Source organism: Dermacentor andersoni, chromosome 2 (assembly GCF_023375885.2).
Source record: "Dermacentor andersoni chromosome 2, qqDerAnde1_hic_scaffold, whole genome shotgun sequence".
NCBI lineage: Eukaryota > Metazoa > Arthropoda > Arachnida > Ixodida > Ixodidae > Dermacentor > Dermacentor andersoni.
Window position 1 is genome coordinate 156,365,395 of NC_092815.1, and position 26,797 is coordinate 156,392,191.

Consider the following 26,797-nt stretch of genomic DNA (forward strand, 5'->3'; position numbering starts at 1 on the left):
CTTCGCGCTCCGCTTCTCGCGTGGGTGCCTCTCAAAATTCTCTCGACTGCTCTTGGCGTGGCCAGACTGCCCCTGTTCTGCCATCAGATCACAGCATTCCTGCTCCAGTTCGCCCATTGGAACGCAGGTACACTCTTGAGGGAGCAATTTGGGGATGCTTTTAACTGCTCCTGTTCGCCGAATGGAATGCACCCTTAGGTGGGCCCGGCTGCTGTGCCTCAGCACAGCAGGCTAATCCACTAATCTTCGTCATGCAGGGGTCACTTCGCATGATGGTCCACCTTCTGTTTCCTTACCTGGCTGCAGTTTTTCCACAACTTTCTCCCCAACTGGAACATGCCTCCGCCATTTGAACCCGCATCAAACATACATGATCAATGCACTCGAGTCAGTTTAGAATAGTGCGAATAGATTCATCCATACTTCTTATTCATATAACAGCAGCATTTCACTCTTAAAGGCAGAATCTAGCTTGGCATCACTTTCTTTGGGTCGTCTTATCGCCACTCTCTCTCTTTATTGCAATTTCTTTCCAGCTCGCAAAGCCGCCCGCCTTACATCACGCCATCAGCTCCACGCATGCCACAGCGCACCAGCCATCAATCCAAGTTTCTCCTTCTCGAACACGAACTGTTACTTTTCAAGCTTCATTTTTTCCTCCAGCTGCCAAAAACTGAAACGACCTACCCTTCAATGTCGCTGCCATATATCACATGTCATTCGGAATTTCCGGAAACTGTTCAAACTTGTATTTCACCATAACATCTGCCTTTCCTTGTGTGTACATGTTAACCCCCCCTTATGTAATACTCTGTATGAGGTCTTCAAGGTAATAAAATGAAATGAGATGAAATTGTTCTTTAACTCTATGCCGACCAAAATTGGCATATCATTATTCACCGTATATAAGCCTTTCGTTGTAACCCGATTAAATTCAATGACAATAATACAGACGCTTTAGGCATTCACTCTGTCGCTGCTGCTGCCGGGGCTGTCCTGCTCTCCCGCTCGCGGCGCGTACGCTGATTAAGCGCGGAAGATAATAGTGTCGCCTGAAATGCATAGTGCGTTTCACTGCAAAAACGAAGAAGCAAAGTGAAAGCTCAGCCAACTCTGCACTAAATCACCTCGGTGTTGCAGCGAGTGCTGCCTTCTGCCTACTGTTGTAGAGATGAACACATGCATAACAAATGGGAACTAGAGCTCTTACTGAACTCCTGTGTGTACGCTCTGGTCTGAGCAGTAAATGTCACGTTGACCTGATACATTGTTTTATTGGGCTCTGACTAATACCGATGGTTTTTTATCTGTATCGTCTTGTGCAGCGTCAAAATGCGGCGCCTGCAACGCCTCTGTTTGTACACGTCAGCGTTTTGAGATGCCTGGCCGCCAAGGCACTGTTCCTTCGTCCCAGAAAACGTTGCATGGCGCTGCGTCAGGCCACATGTCGTCTGCGCGTAAGTTTGGAACAGCGGTTAGAATGCATTCCGATGATCCGAAACGTTACACTGAACCTTGCTAACGCGATCCGTGCATCGCCTTTCGGGCGAAACTGTCAATAATATTTTCATCTCTTTCTTTTTCTAAGGGCAAGTAACCTGCATCTGCTAATAACGGGTATAAATTTCATTTTCCTTTTTGAATGCCATTCAGTTTAGAAATTGAGCTTGATTCATCGTGTGTTCCCTGTTCACGTGTCATTCTTCCTGCCATAGTGCCACAGAAATATAAAAGCTGAACCAACGCGGTGGTTTTCAAGCTTTGCTTGCTTTATTTCTTCGTGGAGGCTGTCGCTCAACCCCAAAGTTTAAAATCCTAAAACATATTCTGTTTTGTAGCATAACCCTTCTAAACTGAGCTTTTTGGCAGTTGAACTTGCGTTTTCGCTGCAGTGTAGTATTTTTCAAGTAATCTGTTCTGTCCTCCTTCATGAATTTAAATGGCAACTTGCCAGAGTTGATGATGATGCCACGTGAAATTACGCCCCTACAGACTGAATGCATCGCAGGTTTCTTCGTCATAGGACTTCGGCACCTGGTCGCAGGTGTCAACGTACTGACGCATGCATTCCTCCGGTATATCGGCCAAGGCTTCTTTCGTAATCCACAATAGGCAGTCTGTGGAGAAAGAGACCGAGTAAGAACAGAGAGAGAGCTACAGAAACAGGAATTAAGAAAACGCCGGGCGGGCAAAATCTTGGTTACCCCATACTGCTGACAGTTCAGTGCATTAAGAAATGGAAGAAAATCACGGCGTATCTGCACGATTCGCTTCGAGGGAAGTCTAAAACCCAAGAACACGTAGCCTTGCCGGTGCGCAAAAGCTTGCGTCCCCGCGCCTCATGCATGCGCAGGTAGTGAAGGACAGATAGTGCGCTCCGAAGCGTGGCGCGAGCCCACATATCTTCTCAAGACAAATCTTACACAGATGCAGTATATGGCTAGCCCATTCGTCCGTCCGTTTGTCACCTGTACGTCGAAAAGTCCTCCAGCGCAACCCCATGCGCATGCGCGAAAAAAGAAAAATAGAGGCGCGTGATTCGCTGTGCGAGTAGGGATGTCGTTGCTCTCCATCGCAGCCGAGCTCGAGTGCAGCAGTTTCTCTGCGGCTCCGAAATAGGTACGCCACGCGTCATACGTCCCCGTCCTGAGGACCAGACAGCGTTCGATCAGCATCGCCGCGAGCAGAACCGGGAATGAGCTCGTCTATGCCGTGCCGATGCTACAGCCCAGGCAGAAGAGCAGGCTCGTGCAGCCGAGCGCAATAAGCCCCCCCCCCCCCCCCCCCCCCTCCCAACTGCGTACCGAGAATCCGGCAGACTTCCAAGCCGTCGTGTATTGAACCGCCGGGATTAACCGAGTGATAAACACCGGGACCCCACGTTTCAGCTTTGTTTTTACCCAGTGTACGGAGTGCTTGGGCGGTGATTTTTGCTACTCTGGCTGCCTCACAAAATTAGGAAGCGATGTGTACCGAAGCGAAATTATCACAGCTAAGTGGGAGCGCGTCTTCTAGCTTCAATCCACCATTACCGAGGCGCGTGGACGCGAGCTCTCACGCGCTCGCACACGGACGTGTAGCTTGAATTTTAGCCTGTAACCATGGTTTTGATATATTGGTGCATGGCGTAGACGCCAGTGTCGGTCTCATTGCAATGGACAGTTCTATCTGAACGTCGCCTGCATACCGATTCACCATATTTTACCGCACTCAGATAATGTAGTCTGTGAAACCGTAAGAATTACAAGCAAGCTGCACCCACAAAAACGCAGTTCACCTGCCCTTTACATTTGAAATAGAGCCAACCACCTGGAATCTGCTCCTAGTTTCCTGAGTTTGCTATTCTAATGTAAATGCTGGGCTAATTGTAAAATAAAAGCTGGATGTTTCAAGCTGAAATTTATCTTTGGCTGGATATTAATATCAAGGTCAGCAATAAAATTGGCCTTGGACATTCATGTCTCATACTATAACCATTAACACAAAGATATGTCTATATGAACAAAAAATGCTGTTTTAAGCACACGGTATCGCTCGACGTCAGTGAAAGGAGTAAACCTAATTGTTTATATAGATTTTGTACATAATTGGGAGGGGGCTCCAGTTAGCTTGTCCCTCAGAGGGGAAGGGCAGGTGCACGGTGTTTGTGTGGATCGAGCTTGTTTGCAATTCTAAGATTGTCACCGACCATACTGCGTTCAGTTGGCATTCTTCAAAAGGAGGCCCTCTCCCAGCGTTGTTAGCAAAGCACAAGTAGCGGGACTACAAAACGACGCGGAAGCTCACTGAACATCGTCCCCACTCACTGTTCCGCTCTGCTGAATCGACTGGGCAGTAACGTGAGAACAAGCAGAGCTAAAACAGCTCAATACATCTCTAGTGTATTTTGTCACACACTGCACACGGCCTAATTTGCAGGCACGGTAGTTTATATGCCTGAAATTATGATTAGACTTATAGAACATGATAAATATGTGGCCTGTGTTTTACGCGGCTGGTGTAACGTTGCATTCAATAAACACGCCCAGTCGACATAAAGAGCAGAACAAGACAACATTAAAAGATCCCTGAGTACTTCACACGCTTCCCGGCAACTGCAGCTTATGTAACCGTAAGGTTTATTGGCAAACACGGTCGGCGAACGCCATGGACGAAGGCGAGCTTTCTTGCAGAAACGCGGCCTCTCGCGTGGGCCAATCCCGAAGGTCGGACGAAACCGCGCCAAAAAAAAAAAAAATACATCAGTGCAGGCTTCTGTGATTGTTTCGCACTTTTAACATTTAAGTGTGCCAAGACTACATAAAAGCATGGGCTGTCAGGGCTTTATTTCATTACGTTTGTTTGGGAGCTGTCATTCTCCAAATTCCGCCAAGTAATTTGTCAAGGATGTAAAACAAGGTATGAGCAACTTCAGTGGCAGGATGGTACGGCAATATAACCCGCATATACCGGATGTCATATGTCAAGGCATGGCATATACGTATACCTAAATATATACGGATATTTTCGCTCATGGACAACTTCACCGACACCGACCCCGGATTTTAAGCGACACAGGGCCTTTGCGCTATCAGGTTAAAATACAGCATTCTTCACTGGACTACAGTATATAATATAGAGAACTCTGGCGCTGCAGTCGTCGACTCAACATGTGAATGATGGGAAGCACATATACTTGTATTATCATCGTGCTTGTGGATTCAGGCGTTCTTGTGGCTTTGTTAATTACGTTTTATATTCCTTCATTGTCATAAATTTCAGAGCAATCTATGCCCTACGAAGTGCAGAAGACGCTCCAAACACGCACAATCGCTTCGAATTGCAAAGATTAAGCTTATCGAGGTGGCCAAGTCGAAAAGCGCCAAGGGTGTCAAGGCACTTGCATGCCCGCAATAAATCCACAAGGGCGTTTCACATGTCCCGTCGATGCATGCTTCCCTGGCGTAATGGTTTCAATATTAAGCCTCTGTGGTAGAGGACTTGCGCCTGAATCCTTCCGGCGGGCACTTTTAGTGTTCTTTACTTATTTATTCATCATGCAGTAGATTGTTGAAAATGATGAGCTTACAAAGCCATTAAGCAGCTCGAAGCGAAAAGGATGAAGTTTAGGCAAATCCATGTACTTCCCATAAATGCCATGCTGGGTCAACCGCTCCCATTGCAGCTCCCGTAGACACTAACGCCAGAGTTCCCTCTAGTAATTATTGTATGAAAGTCAATGGTAGGCATACAGTGCCTGTAAATGGGGGAACATGTGACGTCATCCGGATACGGACTGTGCGCGCCTTTGCCACTGACAGGCGCTGCTATAAGCGCTATGCCCTCATTTCCAGTAAACATTTCTCACAAAAGTCATGTAACCATTCTGGCTGCATATATTTCACGACAGAACAATAAACAGGGTCATTTTTGCTAATGATATGACGAGCGTCTGTCATTATGTCCGTCACACATCACGTCATGTTTGTGACGTCACACGTGACATCAGCTAGCAAGCGAATGTTTACTGTAAATTCTATGGCCAGTAAATCTACTATCCTTACTATAGTGTAACTGCCTATATTAAAGTGTTATAGCTATTAATGCTTCATCTCGTAGGAGAAACTGCAGCTTTTCATTGTTAATAATACTATTTCTTGCCGAATTCGAAAATGTGCCTAAAATCAAGTCGTCGAGTATTCAAGCAAATAATAAATAACAACTGTAGGCGACCGTAATCATTACTCTAGGTGTCTCTTAGTTGCACCAGCACCTCGGTATTGGTTCTCTTTAGGTTAAGCGCGCGAACATCTTTCCCCTGGTACGATATACGGGCGAGGAGCGAGGGTGGGCGAGGAGGAAGCTTAGCGTGCCACCTGACGGGGCACAGCCCCTTAGCGAGCGCCGCACGAAGCTCACGTTACACGCCCTCTCCGCTGCTAACGTCAAAACATGTAACGAGCGCGCGCGCGCAGTTGCTGCGATAGAGCAGGTGAGCGCCGGGAAAGGAGAAGCGAGAGAAGAGGGAGTGATGTCACGTCCGCCATGCTAGGCAGATGTTCAGTCTATGCCAGGCAACTGTTTTCCATTAATTAGCCAGTTAAATATCGACCTTCTTGTGCGTGGCGTAATTAGTGACGTCAATCCATCTGCCTTCTACTTCCGTGTTTCCAGGAATTTCACCAAAGTCGTGCTCACCTGGCGGGTCTCTGAAGTACGGTAATCAGTGATTTCAAACAATTCTATTTATTCCAGCGACTTTACTAACTGAACTTGTAACTAGACTTATGTTTTGACATCATATGTATAATGAAACCCATAAATTTTGTTCTGAGCTCTTCCTTTTTATTTTTTTCTGATTTATTTTGAATTTCTTCCACGCTCGTCACAGAAGGCAAACCTAAAGTGCTGCGCAAGAAACAAGGCTGTTGCTCGATGCTTGTGCCGCTATTAATCAATGTGTGCGAAGAAAGCTCGCGACCATACTTGTTTCGGGGAAAAATAACTTACGTCAACTCATTCGGTGACTTCACCGAATCAGTGATATCTACTCCGCCCTCAAGGTGTCGAGCGGAGTGCGGTTACCTTTGTTAGCTGATAGAAAACGTTGGTACATCAGTACAACAGAAAACAATGACATAATACACAATACCAATTCAAACACTTGTGTTTTGTTTTGCACATGTCGAGCACGTGGCTAGCCTTTCTACGCTCCTTGCTTTTGTACATCGTGCCAGCACATGTCTTGCAAGGGGCATGCACTGAGTTTTCTTTTCATGTTCATAGGGACATGTTCATGTGAACGTCTTTTTTGCAAGTGCGCTGCTTCACCAAATTCTCTTTTTTTTTTCATTGTTGTACCACACAGCACGTAACATACGCATAGGCTTTACCATATGGGTTACTGTAATGAAACCGTTAAAATTGTGAATAAATCACCAGGCATTATTACTAGTTCTTCTACTCATTTCTCCTGTAGCGGCGCCACGATGAGCCACAGTGCCACCGAGAAATAAGAGAGCCGTGCGCACACATGCACGCGCACAAAAAAATGCTAGCGCGCCCGTCCACAGCGGTCAAATCCACCTGCCATTCACCGAGACCATGGGCACCATGGATGGCCGGCTGCTATAAATCGTGGCCTCGGTGACTTCCCCACCTAAGTCGCCTGCACGCCCCCACCAATTTAAAAGCAGCTTTTCCTTCTTGTATCACATATGCATTAAAGATGCCCTTAGCAGGCTTTAGTTTTCGATCGATATGATACTTCGTACTACTGCAGGGGAGAGGACAGGAATTCAGGCCCAAACAATGAAACGTTCCTTTCCTTCGAGCGCTTCCTAACCTTACGTGAGGCCTCCTTACAGTGAAGGACCGATATGAAGCCGATATGAAGGATGAAGCAAGCGTACTCTGAAAGCTCCCTTCACCCGTCCTCACGTCAGGAGCGGTTGCCGCATGCCTGGGTTCGAGATTATCTCTTAAAATCTTTGCGCGAACACCATTATTCTATAAAAAATGTTGTATCGTCGCACAATCTTTAAATTGAAGAGCTAATATAGAGAAGCGTGGCCGCTTTCTTCTAGTTTTGTTTACTAAAGTTAAAAAAAGTTGCGCATTACAGTGCAAAACTTGATGTGCTCCATCAACGCTCGAACGCCGGCGTCGTGCAACGCCTAACAACGCCTAGCAACGCTTTCATGCCGCACGCGTGACTGAAACGAACATGCCTGGCAAGACGTACCATGCTCGCGCTTTTTCGCAGGTGGGCGACAGCGCGTATGCGCAAGCAAACGTCACGCGGATAAGCAGTCAGGTGAAGCGCTCGTTCAGGGCCACGAGCGGCGTAAGGACGCATGAAGGTAGCTTTGGAGCTACTTTATGCTGAGAAAGCACCAAGGAAGCCTTCTCTGAGGGTTCCTCAGTAAGGAAGCTTTCAGAGTGACATAAGGTAGCCTCACCACAATGAAGGCTTCCTTAGTAAGGTAAGAAAAATTTCATTGTTTGGCCCCTAAAGTTTCTTGAAAACGCAATCTCCGTTACACTTCAGCGATCAAGATGTGCATCGCCCACGCTTTTGCAGAGATTCACGTGAAAAGGGCTTTCTAATTCTTACTAACTGAATGAAAAACGGTCACACCGTTCCTTCTTACCTTGCCCACCTACGAATAGAAATTCCAAGATGACGCAGTTCTTGTAGTCTGTGTAGTCAAAATGGCATTCATGCACGTTGTCATAGTCTGCGAAATATTGAACGGAGAAACATGTTCGCACGTGCATTGCAGACAATATTGGAGGGCTTGTGCGTACTGCATTATGAAAACAAACGCACCAGATACACACCGGACGAAGAAAAGGGCACATGGACAAGCCCTTCGTCCGACGGCCTTCTCCCTTCATTCTGTATGCCTCAAGGACTGCCGCTTCTACCACATATGGTGTCTTGTGTAATCACATATTTCTTTTTCTTTTCTTTTCTTTTGCTAGAACTTATTTACAAGGAGCTGTCTATAACTAGGATCTGGCGCATCGTGTCCGCGTGCGCACCAACAATATTTCATTATGGGCTGATCCCTGAGGTACTGAAATACTGGGCCGACCCGCGGAGAAGGTGAAGCTCGCCATTAAGGTGGCCACATACAGAGCTTCGCTGGGCAACCTTCTTCACAGACTGGAAGGACACAGAGCTCTTTTTTTTTTTTTTTTGAGATCTTCCGCTGACTTTCGTTCGACGGAATCTACATGACCAACCAACATGGCGGCTTCCGGCGTGCCCGTTTCAGGCCGATTGGGTTGCCGTTTCTAACCCGTTTGTCTTATACACTAGAATTAACTGGTGCTTTAGAATTTCGCTATGCACTTCATCTTACCTCGGACAGCGTACTGGCGTTATCTCGATGTTTTTCTTCAGATTGGTTATCTATACCGAGGAACGAACGCCTATATGAGAAGCAACCTGCAGTTTACACCCGCGACACCAGCGTCCATTGCCCCCTTAGCACGCAGATTTGAACGTCGAAGATCGCCTCCTATCCCGTAGGAGTAACCACGCGCCTGTTTATATTGCAGTGCATGCTGACAGCGGTTGCTCTTTCGCGATGTCAAGCGTGGCCTCGTCATCTCGCAAGCTTTTTACACATTATTTTAGGGTAGATCAGACGCACAAGAACCTCGAAAAAACGGAGCACTTATACGAGCCTGACAAAATGCATATTTTTGGGAAATTCCCAAACAAGACAGGCGACAAGCAGTCCGCGTAGTCCAATCGCGCATTTTTTTCCCTTTCTATGCATGAGTATTTTCCTTTCTGTCTCCCCATGTTCCTTTCCCATTGCAGGGTAGCCAACTCGATACCTATGTTCCGGTTAACCTCCGTGCCTTTCAGATCTCTCTATCTTTCTGTTTGCATGTATTCTTTTGATGCTTGTCATGTTATACATCACGTGACACGCACACACGATAGAACTTGGGAAGCTTTGTACATACTGCCGGCGTTCCCTCAGTGCTGGCCCTTTCAGGAAGAAGCAGCTGCAGGACCATTCGATGAAAAGCATTATCGTGGTCTTACACACAATGTGGACTTTTAGAAGCGCTCTCATTGAAATAATGGGTTTTGGCGGGTATGGAAACCCAAATCTCGTGGCTGTCTTCGGGGAATTCTACACTCTGTCAGGCGAATCTGTCAGGCGGCCGTGCACCAGAACTGCAGCATGGCAACCTGTGTAGTACGTTACACACTTGGTTATTGCAGACTGTTTCTCATTAAGCACTTTGCAGTCATGCTGGTGTACTTGTACTTGACAGCGGAACTGGTTTCCGCAAGACGTGTTCATGAGCAGATTGAGCAGCTTCGTCGGCATGTTCTTTGCCCATTACGCAACAGTGGCTAGGAAGCCACTAAAAAGTGACGTATCCTTGCTCGACGAAACGATGAAGAAGCACTCACATTTATATAACTAGTTGCTCGTAGGGACTACGGCGTAAGACGGAAAGTCACTGAAAACACTGCATTGTTGGGATGCTTCTTCACGAATTATGCGAATGCGCTCCACGGCTGTAGATGTCCTTTAGCTGTTATCTTGGACATCAAGTGGTGACATTTGCAGGAAAATTAATTGATCCTGAAGAAATGTCCATGGTGGTTGAACCATCAGTGTACGTATGAGTATGATTGTCGTATTTTTGTACAGCGAGAGCACCGTAAATTGCTTGAGAGCTGGTGATAAGGGTTGTGTCTTTGTTAAAGTTCTTGGAACTGTCATTCAACCTTGTGGCTGAACCAAGCACCAATGGGAAACACAACTCACGCTGCAGCTGTTTAATTGGAAAGAAGGTATACGCGATAAGGCAGTATCGTCTGACAAAAAGAGGCAGGCATGGTCGGTCCAGTTAGGCTAGATAGTGGATAGATGTGCGAGCAAGGTGCCGGACGTGTGCTCTGAGTGCTTGCGTAACAATGTGAATATTGGATGAGTAATTATGTGCAACTGCAATGCTTTCTGATGTTGACGTACATCGTGGAAACCCTAGACAAACCTAAGCGCCTGGGCTCTGCCCATTCGATTGTGCTGACGGTAGTTCTCCACGTATTGGTCAGCGCTGCCAAGCTGTACCTCAGATAGCCGAGAAACAACGTGTTGTACATTTACGTCATTGCGTATACTGAAGTACTCAAGGTTCGTTCTCCAAGAACCTTTAAAATAGGAGAGGTGACTCTCAAGTGCTTTTTAAGTAAGCCACATGGGGCCTCAACCGAGGTTGCGGTCGAGGATTATCCCTAAGAACTTGCGCATCATGACATAAAAGATATTTTCTACATCTATAGATGTGGCGTATGAAGTCATTGGTTTGCGGCTAAACGCAGCCTATACACATATTCCTTGGGTCATCTTGAGGATTGTTTTCAAAGGTTCGTCATTATCAACGTCACAATTTTTGGAGCCTTGCACGCACTTCAAGACTCGTCACGCCAGATGCCCATGCCAAGACGTCATCTCCATAGTTACCGTACCGTATTTGTAGGCATGCTACAATGAGCAATGTTAAACATTGAGCAAGATGCTGAAAAATGTGGGTCTCAAGACACCACCCTGCGGAACTCAACGGTGTGCATTGTTGAGAAGTTGCGCTGTCTTCAATTTCACAAAGAGAATATGCATATGCAAATAATTGTATGTCCAATGCTAGAGCCCACCGTCGAGGCCAACCACTTTCATAGCCTCAAGTATAGCCTCATGAAGAACATGGTAATACGCTCCTTTCATATCCAGGAGCATGGCGAGAAATAATCGCTTACACGCCTTTTGATGTTGAACGTACGTAACGAAATCGATGACATTGTCAATGAAGTATCGGTGATATCTAAAGCAAGCCATGACGTTGGCTTAAACTTCGTAGCGTTCCAGGTACCACTCAAAACTGGCGAGTATCATTGCCATCGCCAGCCCGACTTGGCGATATGAAGTAATCTCTAGCGGAGATTTGCCAGGCTTGAGGAGCGGTAGGAGGCGATTGGTGTCTCATTCTAGAGGAACATTCTCGTCCTGCCAGGAGTCACTGAAGATCTGCAACAGGGCACTTCGCGCCTGTTTACCGATGTGGTACAATATACAATAAGATATACAATCTGTAATGTTTAACAGTCTCGGAAGAGAACAGCAGTTTACAATAGGTAGTGAGGCACTGGAAGGGGTAAGGGAATACATCTACTTAGGACAGGTAGTGACGGCGGATCCGGATCATGAGACTGAAATAATCAGAAGAATAAGAATGGGCTGGGGTGCGTTTGGCAGGCATTCTCAGATCATGAACAGCAGGTTGCCATTATCCCTCAAGAGAAAAGTTTATAACAGCTGTGTCTTACCAGTACTCACGTACGGGGCAGAAACCTGGAGGCTTACGAAAATGGTTCTACTTAAATTGAGGACGACGCAACGAGCTATGGAAAGAAGAATGATAGGTGTAACGTTAAGGGATAAGAAAAGAGCAGATTGGGTGAGGGAACAAACGCGAGTTAATGATATCTTAGTTGAAATCAAGAAAAAGAAATGGGCATGGGCAGGACACGTAATGAGGAGGGAAGATAACCGATGGTCATTAAGAGTTACGGAATGGATTCCAAGGGAAGGAAAGCGTAGTAGAGGGCGGAGGAAAGTTAGGTGGGCGGATGAGATCAAGAAGTTTGCAGGGACAACATGGCCACAATTAGTACATGACCGGGGTAGTTGGAGAAGTATGGGAGAGGCCTTTGCCCTGCAGTGGGCATAACCAGGCTGATGATGATGATACAATCTCCGCCAAGTGACGACGAGTGATTACATGATACAGGTTCCGCGTAGAGCTCTTGAGTGGTAAACAGCAAATCGATGCGTGATTCCCATGTGTCCGGAAGGTAATAAGAAGTAAACGAACTTGTACACGTTGGCTGGCCTGTAATCGAGGAATTCGAGTGCTTGCAAATGATGCCACACAATCGTTGCGGAAAACGCCTAGTTTCGAGCACAAACCACTGCATCGATTGGACCCCTGTCTTCGACTTCATCCTGCATCTTGGCTACCCAACCCGAAACATCGGTACTATGCCGACTGCGGCTTGACGTCGCTTTTACGAGATCATTTGATTTCCGTATCAAAAGGGTAGATATTACTGCGTGTGACCAATGCAGCAGCGAGGAATCTATCGTACACGTTATTCGACGTTGACAGAGGCAATCACTCGCGACTGCGCTGGCGCGTCTTGATGACCAGCATTTTCGGAGTGGACAGTCCTGGAACGCCGTCCTATACAGTCGTCAAACCATAAGCCCGTAAAGGGAACCTTGTAATTTTTGCGTTCGAGTGGCCTATTAGAGGGACTATAGTTCGTAGGCACGTTCCAACCTACTATATTTTTTTCTTGTGGCTTTGCTTGTTCTCCCCTCTATTCTTCATGTCTTTAATTTCCAGTACCTTTCATCGGGTGCAGGGTAGAAAACCAGAATCTTTGCAGATTAACTCCCCTGTATTTCCCAAACCGCTTATTTCTCTCTCCGTATACTGCAGCTATGCGGCGCGCAGCTACTGAGAAAAAAAGATCATTTGTGATTTTTTAAAATATGCATTCCAGCTATTATGTTGTGCTAAGTGTGTTGGAAATACGCATGTTTGGGAGTAAGAGCTTCTCAAGGCTTCTTTTCTTTTTTCTGAAGGCGCGACAACGTTATAACGGCACGAGAAAACTTTCTGTGATGCAGCTTTGTTGTGAAAGAACATGGGCGTGGTGAGCAATGCATATACTATGCATAAAGTGATTGAAATATCTTGCTCGAAACATCGCGTTATAATTTCTGAGGCATACTAGCATAAAAAGGGGTCGTTTTCATACAGGGGTCGTATTGCATCAAACAACTCTATTCCAACTACATTTATTTCCATCTCCTGATGTCAAGTTCCCATATCCGCCGCCGCAACTAGCGGGTGACGACTTGCAGGTTGTTTCAACAGCGCAATTGAACGATCTCCTTGTTTATAGGAGGTAAGTTTTGTATGTTTTGAAAGCAGGTAACATTACCTACCATAATGGTTTCTCTCATCCGACTGGCTGACGAGAAGTGAGAAGCCCAAAGAAATAAGAAGGGTTTTAGTGCGTCCAAGCTAGACCAGTGAGCGTATATAACAGTGGAACATTGCCGATGCCGGCGTCTGCAATTGGTCCGTTTGCCCTTGTTTAGGTTGGAGTGGAACGTCTAAAACCATAATGATGTTCAAAAGAAGGCTAAAAATGCCGTTAGCACAGACCCTCAGCAAATAAGAGTTCGCAAACTGATGTTTCTACAACCGAAGACAACCAACAACCGAATATTTTTATTTTCAAAAGTGCTCGAAAAGGTCGAAATGCAATTGGCTAACCACAGTTACAGTCACTCCTGTAAAAGCAGAACAATGTGCGGCTTTCACAATTTGCGAGGTGGGCTGTCGACATCGCTCTCAATTCTCAGCGTTGCTGGCAGAGAGTTCTTACTTTTTTAGAGGCTACTCTGATGGAAAAATTCTGCGTAATAAATATCTACGCGCTTTTGAAAGTAATCGCTGCAGATGTAAACACTACCGAGAGTGAGCTTTGCGCTGCGCCATAAAAAAGTAGGTGTTTGAAAATTGGTTGGAGATGGAAATTTAAGACGATAAGCAAAACGAGAGCAAAGTAAAAGCGTGAGCCGACGTTTCGACAAGTTGGCTTGCCTTCTTTAAGGACACATATGCTTTCCCCGGCACAGTATACATAGTTGGGCTCTTATAAAAGGGAGAGGTGGTTACTTTGACGAACTTAAACTCTACATCCTACAGTCAAATTTCCTTTCTGCCGGAAACATTTCTTAAAGAAGTCGCCAAGCATTTCAACCTAACAGGTCATAACTTTGATTAACTTATTCTCTACACACTGAAGTCAAATTTCCGTTCTGCGCGAAACATTTCTCAAAGAAGTCGTCGAGCATTTCAACCTAACAGGTCATAACTTTGATGAACTTAATCTTTACATGCTACAGTCAAATTACCATTCTGCGCAAAACATTTCTCAAAGAAGTCGCCAAGCATTTAAACCTAACAGGTCATAACTTTGATGAACTTAATCTCTACATCTTACTGTCAAATTTCTGTTCTGCGTGCGACATAAAATACAGACAATCATATCTCAACCGTAAGTTCCAGACGTTGCAACCAACAGGCATAAACGTTTTAATGGGAGCTTTAGAATCTATTCGCTATGATAAATTTCGAGCTATAGGAAATAGCACTTAATTATTTTTTGTTGAGTTGCATAACTATTTTTCTTTTCATTCCGCCTATCTTTTTTACCTTTGATTCATATATTATTTCAATTTAGTACTTTTTTCTGCAAGCAGCATGTTATGCCGCTTCTTTTATTCTCTCCATCGGAAGGACGACAGCTCGCTGACCTCCAACGGAGCACATAACCCCTCTCGCTCATCCCGTCATCCAGGCATGTTCCAGGTAAAACACACGGCTGGCTCAAACACCGCGCTACTTCAAATTCCTCCCCCAACGTTGAATAGCGCACCTTGCTTTTCAATTCTACAGCCTCGCCGCTAACACACCGTCGGGCGTTGCCTCGCCCACCCGCCTTACCATCTTTCCCTTTCAAAACAGGCCTACCTATGTAAACTGTTGCGAGAAACGCATATGTCGCCATAAAAAAGACAAGTGCACTTGTCCAAATGTTGGCTCCCGCTTTTACCTTCTTGTTTTGCTCATGTCCCGCATTAGAAACATGGATACAGATGCGTCATAAAACTGCTTGTTTTGTAAATTCCAAGTTCCTTATCACCAGCCCTTTTGTTGGGCAATGGGTCACTTGTTCAACAACAGAATGTGCTTAAACACTTAAAGGCCACAATCATACTGCTAGAACTGTACTTCACTGTTTGCTTCTGGGATGGTACTTAGTTGTACACGCACCGATTTTAATCTATTTCTTGAGTAGACCAAAAATATCTGTCTGGCACACTGTAGTCTGCTCGACCTCTGCGCCAAAAAAAGTTCAGCTGAGCTGTGAGGAAATATTGCGACATAAGCTGACTCCAATACACGCTGACAGCATTGTATGACAATTGTGTTTCTAGAAAACAACGATCGTAGTCTATTCGGGAATAAGCAATCGGCACCTGCATGTAACGCGTTCCCAACGGCCACGTCGGCATCATCCTTTCTAAGATGGGGAAACTCATCGAGACCCCAAATTGTAAGAGACCTCTGGCGAAAGCCCAGCGAAAAAGTATATGTGGCCACACTCCACTATTGAATATTTAGAATTATAGGTCTGCGAATATTTCAAAATTCTGGTGGCAGTTGAATACTCTTTGCTATATGATTTGAATTTCTTTCAAGAATTCATTGTTTGAAGTCATGGAATATTTGTTTTGACCGAATTCTATCAGGGGTACTAGGAATTGCACTAGAGAAAAAGACAGATGCATGTGGAGGCTTCCGATTGATTCTGCTGTGGGATTTTCACGTTTGTTGGGCAGTTGAACTGGAGCCCGTATTCATAAAAATCTTTTCACGCTACAAATGTATTTAAAAGCAAGGAAAAGCCCATTGTCACGTCGAACGTATTAGCGAATCGGCCAAGGGCACACATCTCTTACAAAGCAACAGATTTCGGCCACAGTTTCTTTATCGAACTTCTTGAGAAGATCACTTTGGCAAAGTAGTGTTCGTCATCTGCTGCAGCCTACTGATCGGATGCATCAACTTAAGCAAAAAAAATATATTGTTTGTCAACATCAGCATCTTTCTGTTCTTGTATAAACATGATCAGTGATAGAACTCTATCAACATACAAGCTGTGTCTTACTGTCATTCATGCTGCATCAGATACGATCACGATTTCTTAGTAGAACTAGTAGTAGTAGTAGTAGTAGTAGTAGTAGTAGTAGTAGTAGTAGTAGTAGTAGTAGTAGTAGTAGTTAGTAGTAGTAGTAGTAGTAGTAGTAGTAGTAGTAGTAGTAGTAGTAGTAGTAGTAGTAGTAGTAGTAGTAGTAGTAGTAAGTGGTTTGAGAGTGCAGCAGCACGTTACAAAAGAAGCTACACCTTCCTAGCTGCTGTTAGGGAACGAAATTGTACCTCTAGCATCCACGTGCCGAATCAAGAATGAAAAAATTCATTGGGAGCACTTCACCATTTCAAGGCTGCAATACTTACCGTCGTCAATAGTAAACAACGTTACATCGGGGGACGGTCCAGGCTTGATGTGATAAGTAATGTTGCGTCTGTAATGATTGTGAAACGTTTTTGAAATGAATTTCTCACATATAGACAGGGTTGAGAATTTCAATCAAGCTGCGTCTATAGTATAAAATATTGCATTTCTTATTCGTTTCATGGTAATGACACGCAATCAGCAATTCTATAAACAAAAGAAATGACACGTACGACAGTTGCAGCTTTTATGCTTGTTTTTTATGAACACAGCTACGCATAAGAAGCTTCCAGGTAACTTCAAAATTGAACTCAGCCATTAAAATTGAGAATGCATGTGGTAATTATTTTATATTTTGTTCTAAGCACCTTCATTCGACTATTCTTCAAGCAGACAATACCTAACCGCATATATATATATATATATATATATATATATATATATATATATATATATATATATATATATATATATATATATATATATATATATATGCTTTGTCGCTGGCCGGCAATTTTCCCGCAAGGTTTCAACTGCCATTGTGCTAAATAGGACTCAGCCAAAGTGTTCTCACAACCATCAACGTCTCTACGGAATGTTCGAAATATACTACTAGGTTGCAACGGTACCGACATTCGTCGTAGAATCGCCGTCGTCGCCTCGTGATGGTTCACGTCACCGGCTTAACCCGTACTGCAATCTTCTCGCCGCGCAATCACCCTATGTCGCCAGAGTGGCTCCTCCATGCTGCCGAGGCAACTCTAGCGGAGAAGACGCAAGCATCACTCTGGGCATGACCATCACTCTGGAGCGAGTCTCGAGCACGTCTTGTTGCATCCGAGAGCTAAAAACTATTGTTCCAAGGCCTCTTTCAAGTTCACGCAGGGCTTCTCATCAATACTATTCTTTTTATAATGAACAGTCAACCTTCCAGGCTTCCCTATGCCGGTGACAGACCACTACCTGGCTAATCATTTCTCACTGTGATTGCCAAGCTGATGTTTTTCCCTTCATTATACAAGTTTTTGCACATCGAGTCCCTCTGTGCTCGTAATATGGGGCTGGAATATTTCTTGAGTGTTCGGGCCTGGGGCAGAAAGCCGGCTTAGGGCAGCATGCATGTTGTGTCTGCCAATTTCTGTCAACAAACTCTACAGCTTCATTGTACAGCTCACGCGTGCTCCCTCTTTGGGTGTTCTGCGGAAGTGAGTGCAGCTTTAATGTTACATAATAGCAGTGACTTAGGCTGTACCCGTAATAGTAGCGTGGCTACAGTGGATCCCGTCTACGGCTTCACGTGTGGTTAATAACGCATGAGTGATTCGATACTAGAAGCCCTGGAAGAATATCAATATAATTTAAGTACTCCACCCTTGCAATAACGCCAAGAGCCTTCACAAAGGACTGTAATGTCTCGTTTTTTATGTAATGCACCGAGCATGCTACTATCAATCTCACGGTGGTGTATTTGCCGATTGATATATAACCGCGCAATCTATCAAGAAGCCATCGAACTTCTGGGGATGAAATCACTGATTATAAAGTGTATCACTTATCGGTCTCACGTGTAAGCAATCGCTTCAAAATGAAACATTCTTGCTCCTAGTTAATAAACTGGGGTTGAGAATATAGCCTAGAACAACAGGGAATCGTGTTGCTGCTGTGACTAGACCGGAAGTTCTCTCAAATGAAATTTTTCAAGGCATTACTGTCTTCGTTTATAGACAGTTTGAGTTTCAACGCAGAGCTGCTAATATGCTTGACTGCAATGTGGCAGTACGATCTCGAGATTAGCGACTCGGGTCTCATCACTGCCAACTATAATCGTCGGTCGGCGGCCATTTTTCTCCATGCACGCAGATTATGGCTGCAAAATATTTACTTAAAATTCCACGCACTGAAAAAAAAATCTCACCAGAAATTTCTGCATAAGCTGCCTTATGTAGAAAATCCTACTAAACACATCTTTCCGGTCTATCTTATCTGTTTTCAATAAGACAGTTTCTGTAATTTCCTTCCTGGGTTTGGCATTCATCGAGGTTTCCTCGCCGCATATAATTCTTCGTATACATATAAAACGGGGACCGGACAACTACCTGCTGTCTGCTCTTTGGCCTAGCAGGCCACTTCGATCCCTGGGTTTTCAGAAGTTTGGGAAGCCAAAGAAGAGACTTGAAGAAAGGGACATCTCTGTGTGGTCTCTTGTTTTTGTTTTGCTTGCGGTGACTTCCCAAAATCATTAATCAGCAAATATCCTACACCCCCACTCTGCTACGTTCCCTTGGTATGAGCCACTAGGTTGTGCTCATTCTCGGCAAGTCCTCTGTATGGATGCGTCACTGCGACGCAGCGGTCCTGAAGCATTTAATCTATTTAGATAAGTGTCCTACTTCTCTGCGCATGAACCTGTTATAAACATTCTTCTTTTAACAAGCCTCGTACATCGCCTTCCTCTTCGCGACGCATGCAGCTGACAGCTGCGATGAGAATGCGGTGGTTCTGCGATCAGCTGATACTGCTGCCGCGCTAAACCAAAAAGCTTCACGTGCATTCTATTCCGACATGGCTTTTGATTGACGTGTTTTCGCTTTTCTTGACACAGCCTTTCGCAATATCGCGCTACGATTTACATCATCAAAGCTTACGGTTGGCGCCCTCCAATGCCGTTCACTAGTAAAACGTAAGTTGCCTGCAGTGGTTCATCGCTGAAATCGGTTCGAACTGCATATACGCAGTTGAGATCTCCATCAGCGTCTGCATCGTAGATGGACATGACGTACGGGAAAGCTCGGAGAGTCTGCAATATAAAAAACATTACTAACACTCGTACATTTTGAAAACAGGTATTCTGTACGACCGAGATCCATCCCACATATATCCTGATAGTCACTACGGATGCGCCCAGTGTTGCCTTGCCTAGAAAAAAAAGAAGCACTAGCACTGACAAGGACAAAAATTGCTAGAGAAGTCGGCCCACTTTGATTCAAATGTGTAGTACAAATTTGGTGCTCTGCAGAGTATTACCTTTATGTGTTGTATAGTACAAAATTTTCTTACTAATTTCTTACTAATTGTACTTTGACTCGTTACTGTTAAGCTCCCGTTTGACGAAAATTGTTACATACGCGTTGGCCTTTTAAGCATAAAAGCTATCGGATTATCGGTAGAGAGCTTTAGGCATGCATTGTAGAAAATTTTAACCGTGCCAACAAGCGTATGAATATTTATCCGCGCATTCTTAATACACAATGCAATTGAATTCTGCTCGAGACTTCTTTGTCTGTAGTAAAGGATAACTACTAGCCATACGAAACAGCAACATCGTTTAGCTATTGAGAATCAAATACTAAAATGGGGGCAGAAAGAAACCTTCGCACCTTGAAAGCGTCTGTGACACCGTGAACCAGCTGGTGCTTCGCTTCACTTCGGGCGGATGGTAAAGCCAGTACTGACGCGGCCATCGTAACCAATATTGCCCTAAAAATTTCTACCATCTTCCTGTGAATAAATTAAAGAAATCACTGTGTCATAGAACGGAAAAAAAAACAATAAAGGCGGTTTGAGTGTGAGACCTTATATGAAACCCCGAAAAAGTTTCCCTGCTTCTTTGGGAGCACCAACGAAAGGAACATATGCAAATTATAAGAGAATGGTGGCTCTCCTATTATTGACACACAGATAAAGTGTGAAGTGTGGATGGTATTTAGTAGCTTCTAAAAATTATTATTATCTACAATATTTCGAAGTGTCCTAAAACATCTATTGGACACAGAGAGTCAAGATTTGCTGAAATTGAAGAGCACTTTAATAGTAATGTCTTGCGAAACATTCACATTCCTGGCTTTCAACCGGAACTCAGTTTTTATCCGATACACCAGGTTGGTTGTTGGCTTTCCCGGTGTCCTTGTTGACCTAAACAAGTTCTCTTGCTTGTATTTGGCCCAAATAAGAGGCACGTGCGCTATGGCTTATGTGTCAGCATAGTAGGTCCGATACAGTCTGACTATGGGACCGCCTTCTGTATACTAAATATTTGCAAAGTGTCTCAAATTCCAGTAATAAATTCTGATTCTGACAGCTGAAGTGTTGGTTTAGTCTGGCTTTTGCAATAAATTACGTATGCAAGTATTCCTGAGCGTTGTGAGTGTGCGTTACGAGCAGCGCAAATTTTAGGCTGCTGCTCTGCCATCACGTTTTGTGCCATCGAAATCAATTTTAACGATACTGGATAGGAGGACATTATGGAAAATATGTATGCGAAACTAAATGCGTGTGGAATAAAAAAAAATATTGCAATGCATTTCTTTACCAAATGTTCCAGAGTGTTATATGCCCATTGTACGCTACGTTGTTCAGTATTTAAAAAATTTTACTTTCAAGTACACTGATATTTGATGAAAACAAGTGGCACTGATATGTTCTATATACACAAATTTTAGATTGGTGCGTTAAATAAAAATTATTGCGTGGTTGTTTGTTCTTAATGGGACTACACGGACTAGTGGAATTTGTTCTCGGATAATGTTATTTCCGTCAGAGCTTCACACGTGCTCAATAAGGCAGCACAGATTCAATATTAAAAAAAAGAAGATGCTGTAGTAATTACAGTACTATAGTGTCACAACAGCACACCGTGCCAAGAACCGCTCGTGGGTACCAAACAAACAAATTGACGCATCAATCATCTATGCGTTGCTTTTAGAGCCGTTAACAAACGCTTCCATCAGCCCTCTGGCTCTGAGAACATCATTTCTGCCAAGAATCTCGATCTCCCTATGTGTTGGAGAACACATGCAGATTCTAAAATGTGCAAGAAAGTGTACATTGGCCATTACGCTAGCAGACGTCAGGGCTCTTGCGTCTTTGTGTGTTTCATGAATTACCTTTTTCCTATGCACTTTGGCGTAATTGCGGCATTTGCAAAACATTACGTTTTCATGTGGTGCGCCAAACTATGATAAAGAGTTCTACAAGTAAGGCAATATTTAGTCCGCGACATTTCCATAACTACCAAAGCTAATGAGACACATCTTTGCAAAAATATGGTCAATACCATGGCAACTCACTATGACAACGTAAATGCTAGTGGTTTCAATAAAGTGTTCGGGAAAAATTCGTTTAAAAAGTGCTCGAACGCTATTGTAATTGTAATCGTATGCTATGCTTTCGAGTATCTCGGGGCAACTCTTTGCTACGCATAAGTTATTCTTGTCAAAATAAAAGGCATTTTATGGGTTATCAGTATCGTATAAGCTAATCTTGGTTGCGATAATTCCAACCCTTACGAGTTCAAGAACTCTTAAACGTTATGAGTGTGTTTTATGAGTGGAGGAAGAAGAAGAAGAAGAAGAAGTAGTTTAATGACTGGAAAAAGTAGAGAGGTCGGCCGGAAAATGAAGCATCTGGCCTGCTACTCCAGGTAAGGGAAGGGGAAGACGGGAAGAAAAAGTGGGAGAAAATTCACCCTGTTTCCCTGGCAGTGCTACAAATGCCACTGAAGTCAAGTGTAGCGAAAATGGGGCCACCAATGCGGGAAATGCAGGTGCGAAGGTAAACACGTGTGGATCAAATACATTTTCAAAAAAGCTTTTGTCAGATATTATACAGCCGCCATCGGCTGTTTCCCAATGTTCTGAAAGCAACGCGAAAGAAATGGGTGGCGACGCGCTAGTACGTTTTGGAGCCACTCAACAGCGTCAAGGTTGTCGCTTCTCGAAAGCGTTCTTGTGTCGTGAGGCTGAGACGAGATGACTGTCAGCGTTGTGGAAGCGGCTGCGTCTGTCGGCACGGCGGCTGTCCCTGCCCCGGCGCCATCGGTTGTCCTATTGTTAGTGGCCAGTCTACATGCACCCCGGAGCTGCGTCGTGCACAGCAGTACCCAACACTTCCAACATATACGTCGTGGAGGAAAGAAGCAGCACGCGAAATGCATTTACAGTATGTAAACGATTGAAAACAACAAGTCCAGAGCAGGCCGACCATTGAAGTGTAGTCCTCTTCCGCCCCAAAGCACGAGCTCCTTTGCCTCACTCTTGCGCAGAGCAGTGTAACTATCTATACCATTTTATGTGGGCTCCATCTGAACTTCAGCACACTGCTTATAATAGCGCTATATGCTGACCTAGCAATTAGTGCCAAAAAGGGCACCTCATCCGTGCTTTGATGAAACCATAAAGCCCAGCCTGTAACTTTCACGTATAACGCATAATTGTATGTATCGGTAGAACCAGCAGACCTCTTAATGGAATAGCACGTGGTTTCAGGCGGCTTCTTTGATTTACTTGGTTTCATTTTATTTGGCCATCTTGTGGGTACCGCTAGCTTTGTGCCCAGTTACGGTGAGTCCTCCAAGTTACACATCTGCCACAGTTACAAATAAACACAGCCCTTAATTTTATCTATATATGTGCCGTAGTTCTTTGTGCCTACACCTGTCATCACCATTCCCCCTCGAGAAGCATTTTTCATAGCCTTCGTCCTGTGGCATCACTGCGTAGCAACCTCAATCAGCGCATCCGTATGATTTATCGTTTTATTTTGCTATTTAATGGTTTGCGAACGGTGTGTTGCATAAATATACAGACATGCTTAGGATAAATATTACCCCTTTAAGGTGCTTCAAGATAAACACCACCAGGTATTGCACGTCGTAGAGGCAGCAAAAAAAGAAAACAAGAGTCTCATCACTTTCTGTTAGTTATAGAGTAATTATTTAGCCGGTAAACTAAAGTTTCATTTCACATTAACTCCAACGTGTGCCCTTGACCTGTATTTTTGCCTAGGAGCGCCCACTTTTGCGCACTTAAGTAGACACAGTCGCTATATCATCTCTGTCTAGAGACATAGTCAACCTAACCTTCAACAACCTCACTTATAACGAAATTTTGTTTAGTTTGAGCAGCCTCTCACCATCCGACAATTTGCAGGACTTGCAGAAGCATCATCTGCAACCTTGTGTGTCATCAAGCTTCTTCGATTAGAACAAGCAAACCAGCAGTAGCGGGAGGATATTACCGACCACCTGTATTATAATCCGGCTGCAGATGATGTACTGCTCCCTTTCACTTCAGGACGCATGGTCGAACAAGCTCTTGCGTTACGTGCCGTTGCGCTATGCGACACCATCACATATTCATAAACAAATGGGTGTTTTGTGTTTACCAAGACTACAAGCGATTATCGCGCGTTACCCACTGTACTTGCACTTCAGAAACATTGTGTGAATGCCTGGAAGGGCTTACATTCAAAAGAATGTGCGCATCAATGTAGGCTACATTTCAGAAGTCAAAAAAACTATGTAGCCGCCATTTATTACCTCGTATCTGCAGTTAAAGCTTCCATGAAGATGCATGCATGTAGCAACTTAAATGACAAAGTACACACTAGGCGTAAGAAAGGACTCCTTCGACTTAGAGGTAATGGGATACGCACAAACCAGCCTACGCACTACGAGAGGTTAATAATAGACAATAAGACCCCAACGACATCAATGCGGTTTCTTTGCGAAGAACCGCTGCATGCATTCATTGAATCACAATGTGCCACATGGCAAACCATTGGCAAAAAACAAAAATATTAGTATCGCAAAATTATCAGTGGCTTTGAAATCTGCAACAAAGTGATGCTAGTATTGAAGTCTATCGACAACGCGTACCCCTGCACACAGACCACAATGTTGTTGGTGTCATACTTGACTTCAAGCAATCCTTCATCCCCCCGTCAAATATATTAGGAATAAATATCGAAAGACAATAATATTCTCACATTAACTTCGCACACAAAGTGGGGTAGTGATAACGAGTGTCCGAAAAGCCTGTACAAGAGCCTCAGACAACCCCATCTGGATTATGGCGCTCTGGTCTTCCACTCTGCCACACCGAGCGCGCTAAACATACTAGAAGCGTTTCATCAGTTAGGAATCGGCCTGGCCGCAGGTGCCTTCAGGACAAGCGCCATACAAAGTATCTAGGTGGAATCAAACGAGTGTTCCCTTGAATTTCAGCGATTATATTCTAGTTTTACATATTTCCTGAAAGTGCATTGCAACCTTCAACATCCTTGCTACGCAACTGTAAATGGCTTGACGTGTCCTATGCTGTTTAGTAATTGTCCCGCATTCAGAGAACCCTTCTCGTTGCGCGTTAGAATATTAGTGAGGAAACTGGTGTTTCGCTTCGAGAACACAGTCTGAAGACGCCAGCAAGGACGTTACCGCCGGGGCACTGGGAGACCGTCGAATGTGACACGCCTTTTGTAGAAGTCTCGAAGAACACTCCGTGTGAACACACTCGAAATCACTTTCTACAACTTCAAGGGAAATAAATACCCATGTACAGAATTTTGCATGGATGCATCAAAGTCGCAGGCGGGTGTGTCCTACGCCGCAGTTGGACCGTCATTTTTGGAATGAGACATCTTGCACCCACTAAGCAGCATCTTTACGGCGGAGGCATATCCGTTATTGTCGGCTGTAAAGCATATTATAAAGATAAATTCAAAGAAGGCAATTATACTTACATACCCACTAAGGATAGTTATGGTTTTAATGATTCTACAGAAGCAAAGAAGTCCTGCAACAGTTGCTTTAGTGCACTTAGTGCACATATGCGAACTTTATTCGCATATGTGCACTAGCGATGCCGCTGAAAAACATATCGTGATATCTTCGGTTCCTGGCCACAGAGGCTTTCAGGGTAATATGCTTGCCGATGAACTAGCTACATCCACAGTGAGGAGAACTCTCAACACTCCCGTAGCTGTCGCGGCTATAGATTCGAAGAGGAGAAAACTAAGAAGTCATTGACAACACTTCTGGGATGCTGAAACATCTAATAAGCTTTGCTTAATTAAACCAAATTTAGCCATTTCGCCATCAACAACAAAATCGCGGAATTCCAATGTCCTCTTAAGTGTGATGAAAATAGGACACCCGTACGGCACAGGCAACCACTTGCTGACTCGCGATGAATCTCCCATTATTGGGAAATGTAGTTGAGAGGTTGACGGTCATCCACTTCATACTGGAGAACCAAGAAACAGACGCTAAAAGGAAAAAGCAGTCCCTCTGATTTACAGACAACGTTCGCCTCTGCATCTAGCAATGTTTGTTCGCAAGGAACCGCTGTTCAACACAAAAACAGCATTATATGTTTTTCAACGACGTCCACTTGCTATTCGTTATCAGCGCTTAGAATTCCTAGCGCGGCCTATCTTGAGAAGCCCCTGTTTCGGTGGTAGCGTTTGGTACAGCGCACACCTCTAGGCCATTACTCTGGGAGGGCCCTGTTGAGGCAGTAGGGCTTTTGATTGTGACATATTTTATATGTCACCTATTCGTAGCATATCTTTTATTTTCGTCCAACATTTCAGTGTACGCAGCATACAGCGCTGTAATAATTTTGTTTAAACGAAGATTACCTTACACCTTACAGCGGCGTTGCGTATACCACTTGACACTGACCACCAAGGAACGCATCGAATACATCATACCACTGCCTGGCGCTCATTGGCCTTCTATGGCCTTTGCGCCATAAAACACCATTAATCATCATCATCATCATCATCAACTAGAACAAACTTTGCGGTCTTGTCTCTTGTATGTTAGAATGTACTTTAAGAACATCGCTCTGTATTCCAATGCTGAAAACAAGCTGCTGCCTCACAAACGAGTGCCTGAATCATCGCGTACAACACACCAACGCAGGGCATCAGAAGGGAGAAAGTAACCACCTTACCTTGGATCTAAGCGTCTAAACAACTACAGTCTTCCTTCTTAGCGCACGCATGAGCACAATCGTGGTCTACTGCGCTCTTCGCCGGTGCACCTGGCTCTATATATTGGAGAATTTAGCGCCGACGTTTTAAGTGCATCAGCAGGGGACACCGTCAGGTAACGCGCAGAAGTATTACAATATAGGCTTTATGCATCCTGTAGGTCTCGGGAGACAAAAAGCTAGCATGCCTGAGCTCTGACGTAAACGTGACAATGGAATCTATTTGGGAATGCAACATGCACACCAAGTTCCTGCGGCGACAAACTATTACGATGCCGTGCTAAAAACAGTTTTCTTCTGAACATTCATTGATATTTAGATAAATGTCACTTGTAGAGACTATTCAAGT

The 26,797-nt window shown here is 44.4% G+C and overlaps 1 protein-coding gene across 1 annotated transcript; it reads right to left on the minus strand.

Annotated features, from left to right (window-relative positions):
* Window positions 1-1,748: 1,748 nt before the first annotated feature.
* On the minus strand, window positions 1,749-20,199 carry LOC126540560 (uncharacterized). The gene is made up of 5 exons (XM_055076120.1): window positions 20,053-20,199; window positions 19,321-19,472; window positions 16,678-16,745; window positions 8,133-8,219; window positions 1,749-2,117 (listed from the first exon to the last, which is right to left on the minus strand). The coding sequence occupies exons 1-5, from the start codon at window positions 20,167-20,169 to the stop codon at window positions 1,987-1,989; spliced, it is 555 nt and encodes a 184-aa protein (XP_054932095.1). The 5' UTR covers window positions 20,170-20,199; the 3' UTR covers window positions 1,749-1,986.
* Window positions 20,200-26,797: the final 6,598 nt, after the last annotated feature.